The sequence below is a fragment of the Natator depressus genome, chromosome 9, assembly GCF_965152275.1.
Source record: "Natator depressus isolate rNatDep1 chromosome 9, rNatDep2.hap1, whole genome shotgun sequence".
NCBI classification, from domain to species: domain Eukaryota; kingdom Metazoa; phylum Chordata; order Testudines; family Cheloniidae; genus Natator; species Natator depressus.
This window is the reverse complement of record NC_134242.1, coordinates 96,444,598-96,466,276: the sequence shown is the minus strand read 5'-3', so window position 1 is coordinate 96,466,276 and position 21,679 is coordinate 96,444,598. Positions and strand designations below refer to the sequence as shown.

Genomic DNA, 21,679 nt, shown 5'->3' with positions numbered 1-21,679 from the left:
ATCCTCCAATAATGTGATGCCGAGTGGTCAAACTGCAGAGGAAAATCTGGGCCTTAGGGTACGTCTACAGTACAAAATTATTTCGAAATTATTCTATTCGAATTTTTGGAAGCGATTTTATACATTCGGTCTTGTGTGTCCCCACTAAAGCGCTTGAATTCGGCGGGGTGCGTCCATAGTACCGAGGCTAGCATCGAATGTAGGAGTGGTGCACTGTGGGAAGCTATCCCACAGTTCCCGCAGTCCCCGCCGCCCACTGGAATATTGGGTTAAGCTCCCAGTGCATGATGGGGCAAAAACATTCTCGTGGGTGTTTTTGGGTGCATCTTCAGGAACTCTGGTCTGTTTGAACAGCTGCAGCAAGGGACTTACTTCCCAGACCAGAAAATTACTGTTGGGGATGTTGAAATGCCTATAGTTATCCTCTGGGACCCAGCCTACCCCTTAATGCCAGGGCTCATGAAGCCATACACAGGCACCTTGGAGAGTAGTAAGGAGCAGTTCAACTATAGGCTGCGCAATTGCAGAATGGTGGTAGCATGTGCTTTTGGACATTTGAAAGCGCGCTGGCGCAGTTTACTGACTCGGTTAGATCTCAGCACAACCAATATTCCAATTGTAATTGCTGCTTGTTGTATGCTTCACAAGATCTGTGAGAGTAAGGGGGAGACATTTATGGTGGGGTGGGAGGTTGAGGCAACTCGCCTGGTGGTCAATTTCGCACAGCCAGACAACAGGGCGATTAGAAGAGCACAGCAGGGCACGCTGCGCATCAGAGAAGCTTTGAAAGCCAGTTTCATGACTGGCCAGGATACGGTGTGACAGTTGTGTCTGTTTCTCTTGAAGTTACTTGCCCCGTATATATATGAAAGGAAATAACGTCACAATTGTTTAAAAACCTTTATTATTTGTTGCACAACACATTGAGAGAAATCAGAAGGTAGACCGGGGGGGAGTGCGGCGGGAATTGGCTTAGGGGGGTGGAGGAGAAGAGAAGGACAAGTCCAGAAACCAAATTAAAATTTTGGATATGCCAGCTTTCTGCTGCTTGTGCAGTCCTCTGGGGTTGAGTGTGTGGGTCCCTGTAGCCTCCCTCTGCCCCGTGTTCTTGGGTGACAAGGCTATGGAACTTGGGAAGGAGGGAGGGCAGTTATACAGGGGCTGCAGCAGCAGTCTGTGGTCTTGCTGCCTTTCCCGCATTAGATCCACCATACAGCGGCGCATGTCAGTTCGCTCCCCCATGAGCTTGATCATAGCATCCTGCCTGCTCTCATCGCACACGTCCCTCCTCTCTTCGTGTTCATTTAACGCTTTACAGGACTCCGCAATTGTTTGCCTCCACACATTCAGCTGGGCCCTATCAGGAGGAGAAAAAGGGAGAAAAGGATACATTTTAGAGAACAAAGGGGACACTCTTTCTCAGTGAAACAGGCAATTCATAGTACACAGTACACGTTATTTCTGTACAAGGTCGCATTTTGCCTCTTATACTGAAGTGCCTGCCACTCTGGTGTGAGTAAGCCATCACACACAGCTGGGCAACAGAATTAAACTTGCAGGCAGGCATGGTAAGCTCTAGAGGCACGCGGGGTTCTGCTTCTTCCACATTCATTTCAATGCTTTCAAACTGCCAGTTCCCCTTTCCCATAGTAAGCAATGCCTGGTGGGTTTGCCATATAAAAGGAGGGCCTGCAGGCTCTCTGGGATGATCGCTTCATACATCACCCCCCACCCCCCGCACCCACCACGTGGCTCCAATGAGGCTCTGAGCAGGGATGAGCCCTTTAAACTAAAAACGAACAGCCCAGCACAGCTGGGTTTCCCCCCACCGCATGGCTCTGATCAAGCTCTCACTCATCAGAAGTGCCTTCTCCAGGGTCATGGTCCGGGAGCCCACCTTGGGAGTGTGGGGAGGCTGTTGGCTCCAGCGTTAAGACTAGTTCCTGGCTAGGGGGGGAAACGGATTCCCCACTTGCTGCCTGTGCACTGTCCTCCTCCTCTTCGTCCTCCAATAACTCATCCTCCTTGCTCCGTGCAACTCCCCCCTTGTAGGTGTCTACGGACAGTGGTGGGGTAGTGGTGGCGTCACCCCCCATAAATGCATGCAGCTCATGGTAGAAGTGGCATGTATGGGGCTGTGACCCAGAGCACCCGTTTGCCTCCCTGGCTTTTTTGTATGCTTGCCTGAGCTCCTTGATTTTTGTACGACACTGTGTCCCTGGAGTAGCCTCTTTATGTCATGGCCCTGGAGACTTTAGCGTATGTATTTGCGTTTCTTTTTTTGGAATGTAGTTCTGCCATAACAGATTCGTCTCCCCAACATGCGATGAGATCCAGTACCTCCTGTTCAGACCATGCTGGAGTTTGTCTGCGAATCCGGGACTCTTGTGACGGTGGACGCTGCATGGTCACCTGTGATGGTAGACTGTGCTGATGGTCACCAAACAGGAAATGAAATTCAAAAATTGCCGGGACTTTTACTGCCTACCTGGCTAGTGGATCAGAGTTGAGAGTGTTGTCCAGAGCGGTCACAAGGGAGCATTCTGGGATAGCTCCCGGAGGCCAATAACATCGAATTGCGTCCACAGTACCTGTAACCCGGAACTTCGATCTCGATTTTAGCGCTACTCCACTTGCCGAGGTGGAGTACAGAAATTGGATTAAAGAGCCCTTTAAATCGAAAAAAACGGTTTGGTCATCTGGACGGAATCAGTTTTATTTCGAATTAACTCGGCTAATTCCAAAATAACCGCGTACTGTAGACCAGGCCTCAGATTTTATTTTGTCTGCTCCAATCTCTCTAGTGGGTCTGAATATCATGAGATTTTGGGGAAGTTCACGTCTGGATTTATATCTTAACGCTGCATCATGGGCCAATCTTGAATATAATCCCAATGTGAATTACAAGTTTATCTCAGCTAAATCCCAGTTTTAGGTACACACATCTGGTTTCATTCTCTGTGCTATTCTATGATATGTTCAACAGTTTGTGGATTGTATTTGTCCCCCAGTGAATAAAAATAATGAAAGCAATTAGTTCCTAGTGTTTGGAGATACATACTCCTCCTTTACAGGGAATCTAAACATTTTACATAACTATGTGACATTAAGCTGTCACAATGTGCTACAGTTGCAGCACTCCATATTAAGCATAATGTGCACAACTATGCCGGTGTGGGTGGACAATATAATCAGGCCATCTTCAATGGCACCTAAATTTGTGAGCAGCCTACACACTGTACCCATACAATGGGACTCATGAGGGATGATTGTGATAAGAACTTATTTACTAAAAAGAACCCAATAAAGGGTCCTAATTTGAATTTTTGACTTACATACTTTTTATGTATCCAGGACCTGTTTTTCTATACAGACTCAACCTGTGTATATTCTGCATGCCCCTCTGATCTTTGAATGTCAAATATGGCATAGTGGTGAGTGCAGATATTTTGGCTCTCACACAGAAAAATCAGGAGTTTCCTGTATGGTTTTAGGATCTGATTTTTTTTATTACTTTACATGGAACAAGCTCAATTTATGATAATTGGATTTTGTACTGAGATCCAGCAAATCCCCTCTATCAAAAATTCATATTGTATATAGATTAGTGGAGAGAAATAGACAGTGATTCAAAATATGGATGCTGTAAGGCTGTGAATGAAGGAAAATGTCCTATTGTCTAACAGCTAAATAAGGGAATGTGGAGAAAAAAACTCCAGATACAGATCTTTGCCCTTAATCATCCCTCCCTTTCCCAAGCTGAGGAAAAAGAGAGTTTTGCCTGCTTATATTAAGGGTATATTTGACCCAGTGGGTCCAATTCCCAATATCTTGGGGATGCAAGTCAGTGGGGTCATCTCAGAGCAGAATTTGGTCCATAAATAAAATTTGACTGTTAATTGCCTAATCCGGGATACTAAGAACCATAGCACCAATAACTTTGAAGTAGTGTAACATAAAGAAAGCTAATAAGTTACTGTTCTATCAAATGATCTGTGTTATCAGTTCTACCATCTACATGCTCAACAGTTTGTAGATTGTATTTGTTAACCAGTGAATTAAAAATAATTAAAGAAATTAGTTACTAATATTTGGAGATACAGACTCCTCCTGTATAGGGAATCAAAACATTTTCCATAACTATCTGGCTAAAAATCTGTGTTATCAGTCCTACCAGTCATATCTGACAGGTATATGGGTGATCACAAAATAACAGACCTCAATTCTGCAACCCCTTATATATCTGCTTAACTTTAAGCATGAGTCATTCTAATGAAGTCAATGGGATTGCTCAGGTCAGTAAAATTAAGCACGTGTATAAGCATTAGCAGCAATGGAGCCATAGTTTGCTGCCCTAAATTGTCTCTTGGCAGCCCACTGGATTACTGTGCTATACCTGAATTTGTCCACATTTCTGTAGGGCACTGATCTAAACAATAGTAAAAATCAACACAGCTTCATAACTCTATATCTTTTCCTACAGATGTTCATTATCTGTGTTTCAATATATTTTTATCCAATATTAACATGCTGCGGAGCACTATGTTGATTAGCAGACTTTACACTTACCTATAATCTTTTGAAAATTGGAAAGGTTTCCTATATAAGTAGTACAGGGTACATTTCTTTTGTGAAATATTTTAACAAAGCCTTAAGGAATATTTACTAGGTAATATGCAAAAATAGCTGTTTTAATAATAATAAAAAAGCATCTATTCACAAGTACCTCAATGAGAAAAAAAAATGACTGCAGAACATACCTTTAAGAACCCATTTTCCTCTCTTTTCCTCCTCCCTCCCCACCTTCAGTGGCTGAAAAGCCAATCAAAGAATTCTCCACCTCCCACACAGTTCAGTACTGGATCTGGGTGCATTATCACAATCATACTTTGGGACTTTCAAGTGGTGAAAGAAATTAGTTAACGCACTAAGGAATCTTAATTTCAAACATAATTCTATACCTTTTAAATGGTCTTTCTTGCCGACATGCTACAGGTTGAGAATTAAACATTTCTCATCAATTTCAACTCAGCCTGAATAGAAGACACATTTAAAGAGATGTCTCTAGCACACTGGCATTCAGCTAATCAGACTTCACACGCATCGGTCAATATTACAGAACAACTGAGATCTATCACTGACAACGATATTGTAGATCAAGGATGGACTGAAGACTCCTTTCCAGGATTAGAAATACTGTGCACAATTTATGTTACATATGCTGTAATCATTTCAGTGGGTGTCCTCGGAAATGCTATACTCATCAAAGTCTTTTTCAAGATTAAATCAATGCAGACGGTTCCAAACATTTTCATAACCAGCTTGGCTTTTGGAGACCTGCTTCTTTTGTTAACCTGTGTGCCAGTAGATGCAACACGCTATATTGTGGATACGTGGCTCTTTGGAAGAATTGGCTGCAAGCTGTTATCTTTTATCCAGCTAACTTCAGTTGGAGTATCAGTGTTCACTTTAACTGTTCTCAGTGCTGACAGGTAGGTCTGTAGCAATTTGGTTTGTCAGGAAGTACTTGTGCATTAAGACAGAAATGAATAAAAAGGGAAGAAGCTATCACTTTGCATTAATTTGTAATACTTAGTCCTTGGATAGATAAATATGATGTTAAATGTTCCCATTAAAAGCTAGATGATTTTTTCCAGTAATCAGTAAAAATCAACTCCAATTTGTTTAAGTTAAGAGATCAATATTCTCTGAAAGTGTAAAAGAATTCTTTTTAATGAAGTGAATTTTAAAATAATTTTAAAAAATAAATCTGACCTTTTATTAGTTTTAAGTGATGTAAGAAAGACATTTTTCCCTCTACTGAATCAAGAAAGATAAAAGGCTTACAGCAGGGAAAAGATAGTTTGTATATTGGTGCTACCTAGTGGTGTACAGAAGTAGTCAATGAGGATGAACAACACATCCTCATGTGAAAATGACTAAGGACAATGGGAATCCTTCCATTCACTTCAACGGGCTTTGGATCAGGCCTTAAAACTCTAACTAAATTGACTGCCACTTAGAGGTAAAATATAAACAAAATTGTTAGTTCAAATTACTTTTAAGACTCTTTAAAATGTGAAGGCTATTGCAATACAATAATAATTTTAAGCATGGCAAGTGCTCACTATGATTGAGATGCAAGATAGCACTATTTCAATATTTTAATTGCTATTGTACTTCTAGTTACTGCAGCTTTTTCAGTGACGTTTTACTTCATAGGACCTCAAATTAAACTCAGACTAATCTGAATACATTATTATTAGAGCACATAAGTGTTTCCATCTGACGGACTTCACAAGTGATTCAGAATAATCCATTTTCACCAAGAAGCATTTATAATCTGCTTCATTTATGGCTGAATAACAACAAATAGAAGGCAGAAGTGTAATGAGTATGAATTATCAAAGACTACAAACAGTCAAAATGAACTCTCAATGTTAAAGGAAGGAAAATGTTTTCAAATACCAGTAACTAGAAAAACTAGTTAATAGCAACTAGGTCAGGCATATAGAATGAAAAAAAAATCACTCCAAGTCGGTATTAGGACAATGGGCAATTGCTTCTGAATTCAATTCTTACTGGTTGCCATCATATAATTGCCTAGAACAATATTTTAATCCAGTAATTATACGGTTAAAATTACTCTGAAAATTCAGAACATGTGTTAATTATAACACCATGAGCTACTGTGTTCTGATTGGCTATGAGGGCCTGGGGTCAGTAAAAGGTTATTACTAATGTTCTAGTCTGCAGTAGTGTGTCTAATTTTGCCCAGAGGAGAAACAGAGGGTCAGATCCTCACTTGGTGTAAATTGGTACAACTCCACTGAAGGCTCTGCCTTCCCTCCATACTGATCTGTGCCCTGTTTCACTGTATTCTCTTTCATGGCCGTCTCGTGCCCTCTTCCATGGATCTCCCCAATCTGTCTAACCCAGGGCTCATCCATTCTGAGAGCAGGGAGTGGTTCCATCCGCTCCCCAGTTCCCTATGCCCAGTCCCTCCCTCCCTGGTCTCTTGCCTTCCTCTCTATGTCCCCTCTCCACATTCTCCTGTCCCCACACGTTTACCCAGGTCCACACATTCCCCCCCACATTTGGCTCGGCCCACTTGTTACAGCAGTACAGCCAGGAATCAATAGCAGGTCAGTTTATAAGTGTCTATATATTATTTTAAATCTTGCTCTGTATACATGTGTAAACTGTCCTGTATGAGTGTGACCTGGCGTGTGATCACAGGAACACAGTGGGAAACAGATATTACACTGATTTTCCACTGAATGCATCCGATGAAGTGAGCTGTAGCTCACGAAAGCTTATGTTCAAATAAATTGGTTAGTCTCTAAGGTGCCACAAGTACTCCTTTTCTTTTTGCGAATACAGACTAACACGGCTGCTACTCTGAAACCAGATATTACACTATATCCTATCATTTTAAGTTCTATGCACTTCTGCACAGATTGTTTTGCATAAGGAATCAGTACCAAAGTTTTCTTTTGCCTGGTCCAAAAACATGAACAAACCAGCAGCAACCAAGGAATGGCTTGAAAATGGCAGGAAAATAAACATCCCTGAACTTATAAAGCCCCTTGCGAGCAGACTAGCCCATCTGGAGTAGCAAAATGGTCATTTTCCAGTTCTCCCCTCATTCCAAGTCTGAGAGCTTCTTGGTCCTTCTCCTAGGCTGAACTAGACTGGAAGGAGCACTTCATCTTCCCTTCAGGTGCCTTCCTCTGCCTTTTGTTGCTATGTCTACCTCAACAAAACTTTAAACCCTTTCATGCTTACCTTTAATGTGGGGCATATGCAACTCCACACACTTCATATTACATATCTTTGTAAATTCCTCATTTACCTCCCCTTGTGCACCCATAATACAGAATATACAACTCCACCCCCAGTCCCCCCAAATATTAACTTTCACACAAAACCCCTCCAAACACTAGATGGCACCTCTCCTCAGCATAATTTACAAAGCAAACTGAATTTGGAGTTTGCAGACCAGTCTATTTTGGAGATACTGTATGATCATTCTGGGAGAGGAAAGTTTCAAGACAATTAAAGTCAATAGGATATAAGTACATGCTTAAAGTTCATCCTTGAGCTTCTTCCTTCCTTATGGAGAGACTAGCATCACTTCAAAACACAGAAGAACAAATGCATAATTATGTATATATCTAGCATTTTAAAAACGAAAATGGACCAAATTCACCCCTTTAAACTCCCAAGACAATTATGTCAACCTCAGTGGAGATATATCAGGCATGAAGTTGTCCCCACAAATTTAAATTATTGGTGCTCAAGACTGATGTTACTGCATTTTTTCTAACACTATGATGTTGGTTGTGTTTCTAGGTACAGAGCTATTGTTAAGCCCTTGGAACTGCAAACATCAGATGCAGTTCTGAAGACCTGCTGTAAAGCTGGCTGTGTTTGGATTGTCTCCATGATATTAGCAATCCCAGAAGCTGTATTTTCGGATTTATATTCATTCAGCAATCCTGAAAAAAATGTATCTTTTGAAGCATGTGCCCCTTATCCTGTATCTGAGAAGATACTGCAAGAAGCTCACTCTCTAGTTTGCTTTTTGGTGTTCTATATTATACCACTAGCTGTCATTTCTGTCTATTATTTTCTTATTGCCAAAACATTGTACAAAAGTACATTCAACATGCCAGCTGAAGAACATGGTCATGCCCGTAAACAGGTAAGGAAGGATCACAAACTAGGGTGCCCAGCTTATAGAAGTCTAAGCTTACTGGCTGAAATCTTAATTTAATTTGAGTGCGAACGTTTTACATATACAGTATACACAATAGACAAGTAACAAGCCTAGGTAAAGTGCAGCCTGTATACACAGGCAGCAATAGCCCTGATTCAGCAAGGCATTTAAGCATGTGCTTAAATACTATTGATTTAATTTTAAGTATGTGCTTAAATGCTTTGCTGAATAGCGATGGATTATGCTTTGCTGAATTAGGGCCACACTGCATTTAGGAGCTATGACACCTTTCACTAAATTCTAAACACTGAGGGACGGAGTCTGCATTAGAATGCATTAGCTAACGTGTTAACATCACATCCTTAAATCCTTGTCTAGATGAGGCCTCAGTGGGTTCTATCAGACCAAAGGGTGGGAGAGGGAGTTTCATAGTCAGATGCTCCCAAGTGAAAACACCCTGTCCAAAGCCACAAAAATGTATGGGTGCAAATGAAAATGCTTTAGTTTCTGCTTTGTTTCCATGCTGCCTTTCAATACTTATCGTATGTAGACTGATTTTTATTAAGGGTCTCAGAGCCCTCCAGAGAGTAGCATAATACATAAATATGTATTATTAATACTAGATATGCAATTATTTTTTCCTAGATTGAATCCCGAAAGAGAGTGGCAAAAACAGTGCTGGTGCTAGTTGGTTTGTTTGCCCTCTGCTGGCTGCCTAACCACATTCTCTATTTGTATCGATCTTTCACCTACCACTCTTCTGTAGATGCCTCTACCTTTCATCTTATAGTCACTATTTTCTCCCGGGCTTTGGCCTTCAGCAATTCCTGTGTCAATCCCTTTGCTCTTTATTGGCTGAGTAAAAGTTTCCGGCAACATTTTAAAAAGCAAATCTTGTGTTGCAAGGCAAGGCTTCCTACACGGCCTCCCAGCAACACACCTACCAGAGCTTTGTCAGCCACAGGCAGCACAAATGGCTCAGAAATCAGTGTTACTTTGCTAACAGATTATAGTGTCACAAAAGAAGAGGAGAGCGTTTAGTTCTTCGATCATGGAGAAGAACCAACATCATGCATTTCCCAAGATTCTAGTGCACCAGGACCTGCTAGGAGCTGCAAGTAAACAAAAGAATGCATCCTTTATACAGTCTGTGAAAGCATCTTCAGCAGGACGTCTTAACATCTTCAATTATATAATGGAGAAATCACAACAGTATGTGTGGGGAAAAGAAGAAACACAACTGATGTAAGCTCAGTCAAGAGGATAGTGCTTATTCCCCGGGAATGCTATGCATCCTTTCCATATGCCTGAGGTTTCTGCACCAAGCTGACAAAGTTAAGCTCAGTTAAACAAAGTTAAACTCACTTGAGCTGCAGGACTATTTTTGTACTGGCTCTGTGTTCAGAGAATTAGAATTGCTGTTATACTCTTGGCCACAGAGTAGTGACAATGAGCGCTGCCCTTTGTTGAGTACTTATGTTGTCTTTGATGTTTTTTAAAATGGAAGCAGCTCTCCACAGAATGACAAACCAGAGCGGTTTCTTATTTTGTCACTTTCCTTGCACCAAATATTAATGCTCAAAACTTTGGAGTGAAAGTTTAGGGGGAGGTTATCATTTTTCATAAACTGAAATTAAACTATGCTGAAAGTTGTAGCACGATGCTGAGACAGCACTAAGCCGTGGTCTACACTACAAACGAATGTCAGTATAACTGCGTTGCTCAGGGGAGTGGAAAATCCACCCCCCTAAGTGACGCAGTTATACCAACCTAGCTCCAAGTATAGACAGTGCTATGTCAGCATGAGGGCTTCTCCTGTTGACATAGCTACGGCCTCTCAGGGAGGCTGAGTACCTATGCTAACTGCAGAAACTCTCCCATCGGCATAGGTAGCACTGTCACTACCGTGCTACAGTGGCACAGCTGCAGCACTGTAAGTGTAAACAAGCCCTGAGAATCAGAAGCTTTAGATCCTATTCCATAGTCTGCCACTCACTTGCTGTGTGACTCTGGAAAGTTGCTTACTGTATGGCCTGATTTTAAGAGGTCTGAGCTTCTACGCTCCTAATTAAGTCAGTGGGAGCAGCAGGCACTCACATCTGTTAAATGGGGATAATCATACTTACCCACCTTTGCAAAGTACTTTGAGATCTATAGATAAAAAAGTCCTATAAAAGGACTAAGTGTTATTATTTAGCATTATATTGATCAAGGGAGGAAAAATCAATCTACCCTATCAACTCAATAGTCAGAAAGAGCTAGAATAAGTGCTGGAAGTTAATTTACTTTATAGCAGTGGTTTTCAAACTTTTTTTCTGGCAACCCAGTTGAAGAAAATTGTTGATGCCCGACTCAACGGAGCTGGGGATGAGGGGTTTAGGGTGCGGGAGGGGCTCAGGGCTGGGGCAGAGGGTTGCGGTGCGGGAGGAGGTCAGGGCTCTTGGCTGGGAGTGCAGGCTCTGGGGTGGGGCCAGGGATGACAGGTTTGGGTGCAGGAAGGGGGTCCAGGTTTGGGGGGAGCTCAGGGCTGGGGCAGGGGATTGGGGCACAGGGTTGGGGGGCAGGCTTACCTTGGGTGGCTCCCGGTCAGCGACACAGCGGGGATTCTAAGGCAGGCTTCCTGTCTGTCCTGGCACTGCGGCCGTGCTGTGCTGCGGAACGGGCCAGCAGCAGGTCCGGCTCCTAGGCGGAGGCACGCAAGCAGCTCCGTGTGGCTCTCGCCCATAGGCACTGCCCCCCACCAGCTCCCATTGGCCAGGAACCGGCCAATGGGAGTGTGGAGCTGGTGCTTGGGGTGGGGACAGCGCATGGAGCCCTATGGCCCCCTGGGCCTAGGAGCCGGACCTGCTGCTGGCCGCTTCCGGGGCACAGCACGGTGTCAGAACAGGTAGGGACTTGCCTGCCTTAGCCAGGCAGCACCACCGACGAGACTTTCAATGGCCCGGTCGGCGGTGCTGACCAGAGCCACTGTGACCCAGTGCCTTACATTCCATGACCCAGTACTGGGTCTCGACCCACAATTTGAATACCACTGCTTTATAGTAAGTGTTAGATTTTTGTTTTCCAGGTTATTAGAATAAGTTTCTTTCATAATGGAAGGTCCCCTTGCTGTCAAGTCAGTTGACCTTCTAGATGAGAGACATACATGCCAGACAATAATGGCTGTAGACAAGCAGACTGTATAGCACTGAAAAGTTCAATATGACTTTGGCATGGGTCAGCTTCCCTGTCAGGGAATGCTGGAAAGCCAGCCTTCCTGGCTCCGAGAGTTACAAAAGTCCTGGAAGACAGACATTTTATGAAACTTCTGAGACCTGAACTAGAATTTTGCTTTACAGGAGATGAGTCAGGAAATCCCAATGGACCTTCCATTGTCCAAACTGAGGAAACAGAATTTCCATCTGAATAAAGAAGCTGGGGAGGAACTTATAGAAGAGAGACTATAGTGTAGGTGTTAGTTTGACAAAATTTGGTATGGGCAGGGTGGAGAAGTCCTATATTTTATTTCCTAATTAGAAGGGAAATTAACTGTTGAAGATGCAACACGTTTGAGCGGCAATTACTTGTAGTGCCCCTAGCAATAGTGACTGGTATGTAGCAAAATGGAACACTGAATAAGGGGAACATAAAAGTGCCTTCAAGTCATGTTTACCCTCCCTCGCTAGTCCTGCGCCAAGCACAGCTTGGCTGGAGCAAAGAATCAGGCCCCATGTACCTTGAACAGCATTTAGATGCCTCCCTTCCCTTTGCCTCTAATAGGGCTATGGGATAGGCCTACAATTGATAAATAAACCACACAAATATGAACAAACTTTTAGCTTCATGGAGTTGAACATGGGGAACTTTAAACAAAAGAAAGCATTCTTTCCTCACTTAGAGTTTGCGTTTAAATTCCATACTTTCATACCCCCATTTCTGAAGGGCCTCTGGAAAGTGAATCTGCCATGTGTTTCCAAATTTTAGACACTTTCTCTGCTGACGGCTAAACTTTAAAGTATGTAATCTTTGGGTATTCCTCATAACAGCCCCTAGAAATGTCAGCTTCTAAGATTCACTATTTTTCTTGTTTTACATTGGTTACTTTTTGCCTTCTTTCAGAGTAGTCGCCGTGTTAGTCTGTATCCGCAAAAAGAAAAGGATACTTGCATGCATCCGATGAAGTGAGCTTTAGCTCACGAAAGCTTACGCTCAAATAAATTTGTTAGTCTCTAAGGTGCCACAAGTACTCCTCTTTTTTTTTTTTTGCCTTCTGTATCTATTGTTCTAAATGAGGTAACTTGTTGCTATTGTATGCTTTTATAAATGTATGTTTCCGCTGTACATTGTACATTTGACAATTAGGAACCAACTATATTGCAGGCCATGACAGGACCTAACCATTCCATCTGTCAGTGAATGGGATGTAGGCAGTTGTGCATAGTGCTTGAAGCAGGAGTTAGGCCTAATGGTTAGAGCAGGAGTCAATAGCCAGGGTAAGAACCATAGGCTGAGGCCAGATGCCAGAGCCAAAGGTCAAAGCCAAAGTCAGAAATTGGTGCCAAATGTCAGAACCAGGTTACCTGGAGGCAAGGCAGGAGCAGGACTGGGTCTGAGGCACGTGCTATCATAGCGATGGGCAAATGCTCTGAGCAGCCGCCAAATCGCTGGGCTTAAGAGCTGGTCTGTGGACTCTTCCCAATAATCAGGCAGTCTACTACAGGCCAGCTGCACTCATTAGGTTGCCCAGAGACTGGCTCTGCTGCAGGCCCAGATTCTTGACACCATCATGTAACACACTATATGGTTTTATCATTCTACCTTTTTTCAACAATAGTTATATTTGCACTCTCATGATACATCACTCTGATACAATGTATTGGTTAACATTTACTTTATCTGAACAATCTGATGTTACTATTCGGTCTATCCACCTAACAATCCATAATAATATCTCTCTAGGCTACCAACATTAGACATAGGGAAAAGGGGTTAAGGCTTCCTTGGCAATCTTTTCTTAATGTTTCTTTCTAGAAAACAGATTATGAGTGAAATTCAGCCCTGGGTAATGCGGATCTAAATCTACTCAAATTAAGGTTGTGATGCCCACTTACACCAGCACTGAATGTGATTTAGAAAAGAACTGTAACATGATGGAGTCTGGATTTATAATGCAAATTCATATTGAGATAGAGAATATGCAAAATATGTAAAAACAAAAAATAATTGAAAGCTAGGGGCTCAATCTTGCAAAGCCTTACTTGAGTAAGTGCTACTAATGTAACATGAAGGCTTGCAGGATGGCACCATATATTATTTTATGAATGAGATATATCCCCAGGTTGCTTTCTTTTGCATGTATGTAACATATAATTTAATCTAATGATGTTTTATTTTGCTTGGGCACATTTTGTGCACATTTAATAGCCTCGTTAACTATAAAGGCCCCAATTCAGCATAGGACTTATTAGGATTTAAGAAAGTGCTTAGATGCTTTGCTAAATCAGGGCCAAAGGATTTCTTCAGGCTGAAAAGTATTATTCAGCTGAACTTAAAACATTCTATCCTCCAGTAAAATAATTCCAGTGTCTCTTCACTTATCAAGGGGTTCCTTAGTTAAATGACCCTTGGCTCCAAATCCTGACTTTCAGTTTTGTGGAACTTGCTTGTTGCATTTGCATTATTTAGTAATTTTGACATAATATTTTAAAAATATATTTATATGTTTAAACCAAAAAGTTTTTTAAAATGACAGTCATTACAATATTACTGCTTTTTAGGTGTTGTAAAAATTACCAGCTTGAATGAGTAAAAGTGTAGACATTGTTAAAAGAATTGTTGCTAACATGAATATTATCAGTATTTCAATTTGTGCTTATCATAATGTAAGATACTGGCTTAGGACTGAAATCACCTTTCAATCAGAAAAGCAAACCAAATCATATCAAAGCATGCATATATTGTAAGAAGCTGAATCTCTGGCAAATAGAAATGGTAAAGTTATTTCATAAAAATCACCAATTTTTAATTCTTTTTCTTTTACGCTTCTCAGAAAAGAGTCTTATTTTACTGTAAGTAGTTTAACATGGGCTGCCTGCTGACAGTAATGTATTTCTGCTAAGCATATTACAACTAAAGAATAAACTAAAGTTGCACACAGCTAAAGTGTTTGTACATTTCAATCAGTGGTACTTATTCAAAAGAATACAGGCTCGATGCAATGGATGATTTTTGGCTCTGCAGCAGATGTTCTATTCAGCAAAAAGGTAAACTATTTCATGGAAGTCATTTTCTTTGTGAATATGGACAGTATTGGCCTGAATTTTTAACATACTGGGCTGATCCTGTCATTTTTATGCAACTTAGACTGCCATTGAATGTAATTGGAATCTTATGTGCATAAGGACTACAAGATCAGCCCTAGTGTAAGGCACAACCAAGCGTAACCTCTCTGCAAACTCAAGAATGGCCATTTAGATTTGCCCAAAGGCATTTTCCTTTAAAATATATTCTGAATTCTCTGTCTGATTACTAAAGGGTGAAATCCTGTGGCCCCATTGAAGTAAATGACAAAATTCCCATTCACTTCACTGGAGCCAGAATTTCACACTGTATTTTTACTAACTGTCACATTCAGAGCACTAATATTCAACTCTGAAGAGCTGGGAACCCCCTTTTATCAATGAATGGAGTCACAGCCAGCCACCAAATAATCATGGTGCAACATCTTAACATTGTTTTGTAGTATTTGCCTCATGATGCTGGTTTGAGATGACACACCTCATCACACATTGATGCAAAGCATTGATGCAAACGTTGTAAGATATGTGACTCTCTGAAACTCCCTTCAACAAAACATAAAAATCTCCTCTCTCTTCACTGCACCTTTGGCTGCTGCCAGCTAACCAGGAGATTGAAATGCAAAAGTTAGCACACAAAGACATCTGATCTCTTCTGGGGAGCTTTAGGTAAATAAACTAATCAATGTATTATACTATATATTTCACATTTAACACACGTATGTGTATGTATACTTGAATGTGTATGTGTGGTGTTTTGTAAAAGTTTTATCTGAATGAGTCTGGGATGGCTGAAGTACTTACGAATCAATTGTATAGGTCATCCAAAAATCAAACCTTATATCACAATATATTCTCATGCATATTGTTTAATAGCACAGATTTTAAAGAGAAATTATTTTAGAGAGTTTTAAAAACAATTTATTGATACTATTCTAATATGTTTCTGCTTGTAAAATGAAACACCATTAGTATAATAAATCCAACAGCAGTCTATGAGAAGGAAAATGTATTTATAACAGATTTCTGAAACCTCTAAAATAGCTTTTCTATATGTAATAATGTAGCAATTTGCAATCTGCTATCTCATGAGCTAGCAAAAGTACTGTGTTCCATTGTAAACTATCCTTGATGATTCAAGATATTGGATTTTAATCCCATCATTGCTCTAAAACTTAATACTGTGTGTTCTGTATCTTAGGCCAGGACAGGGGAAATCCATATTTGGGGAAAGAAAAAAACATTTTTAAGTGGTATCTCTTTGAATTTGCTGTGCGGTTGGAGATGGTAGTAGTAATCTCAGTTGAGACAGATTGGGCTGCTTACACTGTCAGCCAATTTATCACATGGTTCTGCAGTTTATCATCACTGGACATTATTACCACATATGGTAAGCCAGTGGATGTTTTACAGCTGTAACATATATGATACAGATAATGTCCTGCATTCAATAAGTAATTACTAATAAATTACAAATTGTTTCATTTTATTCAACTCTTTTAGAATATATCTGAGAACAGACAACTGCATGGAAATTAATCAGACGAAATACAAAAAGGAACATCACAATTTTCTGACGCAGCATGTGACAGCTGAAAAACCAGTTGTGTTTTGGCTTTCATTTCCTTGAAAAGCATGCTACACATCATACAATGTTGTAATCCTAACAGCAAAATACTGTAATACATATCAGTCAGGTGGTCAATGCTAGGCTGTATTTAATTTTTTAAAACAGAATAGTCATATATGATTAAAAATGGGGACAAACATGTATATGTTTCTTACGTATACCTCCTGTATGTTGGCAGGTTGCAATTTCAGCAGAAAATATGCTCTTTGTTTTGTCCAATTAAAAACAGCTAGGAAGCCTGTGCTGGCCAGCCAGAAGGAGTGCAAGATAAACTAATAAAATAAATGAATAGAAGTTTGTTCCCAGTCATAAATGAAGAGGAATTTAAAATTTCACATTTAATGCTCATAAAAAATGTACTGTTAGGTCTAGAGACTGAAGTCCTTTAATTATTCATTGACCGATTACATCAGAGAGAGCAGGGCAAGCATTCCTCACACTGCCCTGCCAGCAGGCCTAAGCCTCAACCTGGAGGAATCATGTTTATGTGTGAGAGGATAGTTTATTTTCCACACTTATTTAATGCTTGGTCTCTATACTGAAATTGACAACAGTGGTGCTAATTAATGTAAGATGTGGGGTGGTACTCTGATGTGGACATTTATCGACTGGAAACTGAACTGACACTACTGAACAGGCCATCCAACAGGCACATGATGGTAACTTTTGGACATGTACTGCCTGACTTTAAGAAATGCTGAGCACCGGCAATGTATATTGCTCAGCACTTCTGAGAATCAGACTCTTAATGATTTGGGATGGTCTCCTACTCTGCCCTGAGGTGGAAAGCTCTATTAACCCATTACCACTTCCCAAGTCATCCAGTCCTCCATAAATATGAGTTAAATACTTACTGTATTTGCCAAAGGTACTGATATGGGAAACTCTGTTACACACAGATCTGACAAAACAACCAAAGCAGTATAAAATGTAAGCTGTATTCTCTTCACACCATTCAGAGACATTACTTTGTATTGATGTTGTTTCCCCTCTGCCTCCAAACAAAGATCAGAATCAGTTTTTGTAAATGCTTACAATAATCTGATCTCAGTTACTCTTCATTTTCACCATTTTAACTGAAGTCAGAATCTGGATCAGCAGATGTCAAATTCCCTTAACTGGATCATTGTAGTTCTTCCTTCAACACTCTAATTTAGGCTGTGCTGAGCTTCCTGGATTAAAACAACACTTCATGGAAACAGCTTTTCCTGGCATGTGTGCTGATGCTTTTATTGAAAGATATGAAAATAAAATTTAGGTTAATGAAAAAATTGATGTTAATTTTGCGAGCTTTGAAACAAAAGTAACTCAAATGCCTCTCTAGCTGTCAGTTTGTAACTGATTGTAAAACAGTCTTTGGACCACTATCATCATAGCTCTGCCAAAAGAAAATTCTTGAAAGATGTCACTAACTACACATTGGATGTTCTTTGTATACCAGCCAGGGATTACTGAAAGTCTATATTTATAGCTGTAGCAATCTTATATGACAGTCTGTTGACTGGCAAATTAACTGATCTCTGTCTCTCCTCAGAGCTTTACTCTGATTTTACTACCATTCCAGTGTATATGACAGTAAAGATATATTTGCTCCTAGAATATTGATTTCCAAAAAGCTTCTAGACTGCATACCCTTCCCATTATAGGGTAAAAAGTTTGTTTTGCAACTGCAGCAATCAACAGTTGCCAAGCCGTAAGGATTTGTTCAACTATGTTTTTATTTAGAAGAAGAGTTAAAATAAGTTATATAAATACTTCAATTTTGTAGTCCTAAGCCAAAATTAATGTAACAAAAGTCAACAGAATATGCTTTCTTTATAATGCACATAAAAACAATGTTTTCTAGTCATATTCTTTTGCAAATAAACATACTTGCAACACAAAGAGTCTCCCGATCACCTTCTGAAAAATCACTAGATGATTTGGTCACAGTTTAGGGCAACTGCACCTGCATTCCCCCTCCATGGTCCAGCAACGACACCCATTTTTAGACTTCTGGCTCCCAGCCGTCATCTCTCTTGGGTGGAGACCTATGTCTCTTTCCCTTCTGATCGAGGGCTGCACACTTCCCTGTGTTATTGCCAGCAAGTCAGACTGCCTAAACACACTAGCGTCTGTGCTTTGCTCTCTCTTCAGAGGCAATAAACAGCATAATTGCCCTCAATTAGAAGTTACCACACAGCTTTTTCTAAGTAAGCACATTTATTTTCAAGGTTGAAAGCATTACAGAAAAAAAAAACACATTAAAAACAACAAAAGAATGTACCCACATGCTAATAAGCTTACCAAAAATCAACAACTCCAGAAGAGTGTGTGGTAGCAGTCAGTTCTTCAAACCCCACAAAGGATGGGTTTTTTTGGTGGCTATAAGTTCATAACAGCTTTACTTCATAACAAGCACACTCATGCATAGTATGTCTGTGGTGCATTAAGAACTTTATCATTAAATGTTGTGCTTTATTAACCAACTAAGTAGATGACTATTACTTTACAACAATAATTATAATAATACTGATACAGCATCCCCATCTTCTCCACAAATGCACTGAGAACATGACAAATGGAATTAAAATACAATAGACACAGATGAAGAATTAACTAATTTCCCACTTGAGTCAGTCTCTGGTACTGTCATTAAGAAAGCAATCTTCACCCATTAAAAAACAATTTAAAATTCAGAGTACAAATTTAGTAATTTGCACAGCACCAGTATAGCTTTTTGAATAGTAAGCCAAAATACATTCTCTAGAAGTTGTAAATACGAATAACTTATACTATTCTTTGATTTCTAAAAAGCAGATATTTGGGAGACAGTAAAAGTATTTTAGAAGTTTCAGCAGGGGACACTTCTGGAAGAGGGGACATTTGGTCATGTCCTCTGCGCCAACATCTGAGGCAACACAACATTTTGAAGCAATACCAGTGTATAGTCTTATCTTTTTTTGTTTAGTCCTGCCAATAAAAACATTATGAAAATGGGCTTTCTATCCAATGGAAGATGGCTGCCTGCTCGCAGAAAAACAGTGCAACAGCAGAAGTAGGAATTATTGTTCAATTCTAGTTTATTTTGATATTCTTGAATGAATGATCAATGGCTATTACATCCATCAGTGGCTATTAGCCAAAATGGTCAGAAACGCAACTCCATGCTCTGGGTATCCCTAAACCTCTGAGTGCCAGAAGCTGGGACTGGACAACCAGGGATGGATCAATCAATAATTGCCCTGTTCTGTTCATTCCTTCTGAAGCACCTGGCACTGGTCATTGTCGGAAGGCAGGATACTGGGCAAGATGAACCACTGGTCTGACCAAGTATGGCCATTCTTATGTTCTTAATGATACACTGAAACACTAAAGAGCAAATTTATAAAGGCGTGTCTGGAACGTGAGCTGCTCAATTCCAATGAAAGTAAATGAAATGGAACTTGAAATATCTGAGAGAAATCAACACTAGGCACAAGATCCACAACTTAGGCACACTATAAAGCAAATAGGAAGCATCTTCTTGTACCAAGTTGTAGGAACTTAAATTCAACTTCCACTGCCAATGTTCATTGTGTTCCTGAATAAGTTTTTAATCTTTTGCTGATGCTGCCTACCATATATACTGATGAACTAATCAGGATGCATTGACATTTTCTGCATAAATGTGACAGCATACACAAAACACATTTCCATATTGAGAGTATAAATGTAGACTGATAAGATAAAATATGAAACTGTATTTCTTACCTTAGTGAGCATTGAGATGGCCTCCACTATCCTTTGAAATGAACATCAGGCAGGTGTGAATGAGAGACATGTGAAGGCCAGTCTTGATTTTGATGGGACTACTGGGCATCCTTTGAGCTAAACCAGCTGCACAAGTCTACTGCCCATCAGCATGTGCTTCTACTGCATGAGTGGAGAGATTCCTGCGGAGGAATCACTAACATGGCAGTGTGCTGCTGCTATCATTCAGAAAAACTTTGCAAGTCATGCTGCCAAAGTGCACAGCGGACAAGATAAACAGTTAGCATCATGGCACAAGAGCAATGGTAGCAGCATGATGGCATCTCAAGAACACCAGGATATCACCACTTGGCATGCCTGAGGGGGCCATATGTGACAGCAGAGCCAGGCTAAAATGATGGCCCACAAGGAATTAGGACATAAACTGCAGCAATGGGGCCCGAGAGTGGCAAAGGAGATGGCCTGTGCTGAAAGACCCTGTGGCAGGGCAGACTCTAGTGAGTAGACCCCACGCAGAACAAAGAGGACCAGGACAGACTGTGGCGAGGGGGAGAGGAAGGGCTTGCCTGCCCTGAGCAGGTACCAGGGTCCCTTTCCCAAAGCTGAATGGAGCAGGACACCAGGTCAGTGGTTCCCCCATCTTTTACTAAGGCAACCCACCAGCTGCACTTTGCCTTCTTTCACGCCCCACCATTACACATTTGCACTTCTCTGCCCTGCTCCCGCCCGACAGCGAAGCCCTGGGAAGCGAGGGGGCTGGAGAGCTCTTTCCCCCCACATTCGCCCCGCAGCGGCAGCCTGTCCCGCAGGGCTGGGCCCGGCTCCCTGCCTCGCTGTCCAGTGCAGGTCACCCTGCTGCTGGGGTTCGGCCTGGCCGCACCCCCTCATGACCCAAGCAGCACCACAACGTCCTGCACTGGGTCAGGCCTAGGGGGGTGGTGGGGAACGGGGCACTGCTGTGAGGTGAGCTCTCCCCCCCCAGGAAACGTATGTTTGCCTAGGCTAGGAACCAGTTAATCCCGCCCTGAACTGGTCTGGGACCCATCTAGAACCTTCCCAGGCCCCGCCCTTCAGGAAGTACTGCACTAGGCCACGCCCCAGGCGGGAAAAGAAGCCACGGGCTGCCTGCTCCCAGGAAGGGGCCTATCGCTCTCTCCGTGCCTCCCATTGGCCCGCAGCTGACCACGTGCTGGCCCAGCCCTTGCCCGTTGGCTCCGTTGAGCACGACCATTCCTTCCACCCATGCCCACCTACACTCGCTCAGAATGGTTTCTCCCCTCCCTTCCCTTCCGGGGTGGGGCCGGCGGGCGGCAGAGAAGT

The 21,679-nt window shown here is 41.5% G+C and overlaps 2 protein-coding genes across 5 annotated transcripts; one reads left to right on the top strand and one right to left on the bottom strand.

Annotated features, from left to right (window-relative positions):
- Positions 1–951: 951 nt before the first annotated feature.
- On the bottom strand, positions 952–21,655 carry LOC141993257 (uncharacterized). Of its 4 annotated transcripts, XM_074962711.1 has the most exons (5): positions 21,610–21,655; positions 20,360–20,541; positions 2,489–2,670; positions 2,341–2,400; positions 952–1,357 (listed from the first exon to the last, which is right to left on the bottom strand). In XM_074962711.1, the coding sequence occupies exons 2-5, from the start codon at positions 20,369–20,371 to the stop codon at positions 973–975; spliced, it is 639 nt and encodes a 212-aa protein (XP_074818812.1). In that variant the 5' UTR covers positions 20,372–20,541; positions 21,610–21,655; the 3' UTR covers positions 952–972. The 4 variants fall into 4 exon arrangements, 3 of the variants coding, with proteins under 3 accessions (XP_074818812.1, XP_074818811.1, XP_074818813.1); XR_012640807.1 differs by lacking the exon at positions 21,610–21,655 and having other exon boundaries at positions 2,185–2,400; positions 20,360–20,834; XM_074962710.1 differs by lacking the exon at positions 21,610–21,655 and having other exon boundaries at positions 20,360–20,834.
- Positions 4,852–10,991, top strand: BRS3 (bombesin receptor subtype 3). Its single transcript, XM_074963201.1, has 3 exons — positions 4,852–5,492; positions 8,356–8,707; positions 9,368–10,991. Exons 1-3 carry the CDS (start codon positions 5,059–5,061, stop codon positions 9,761–9,763), a joined length of 1,182 nt encoding a protein of 393 aa, XP_074819302.1. The 5' UTR covers positions 4,852–5,058; the 3' UTR covers positions 9,764–10,991.
- Positions 21,656–21,679: the final 24 nt, after the last annotated feature.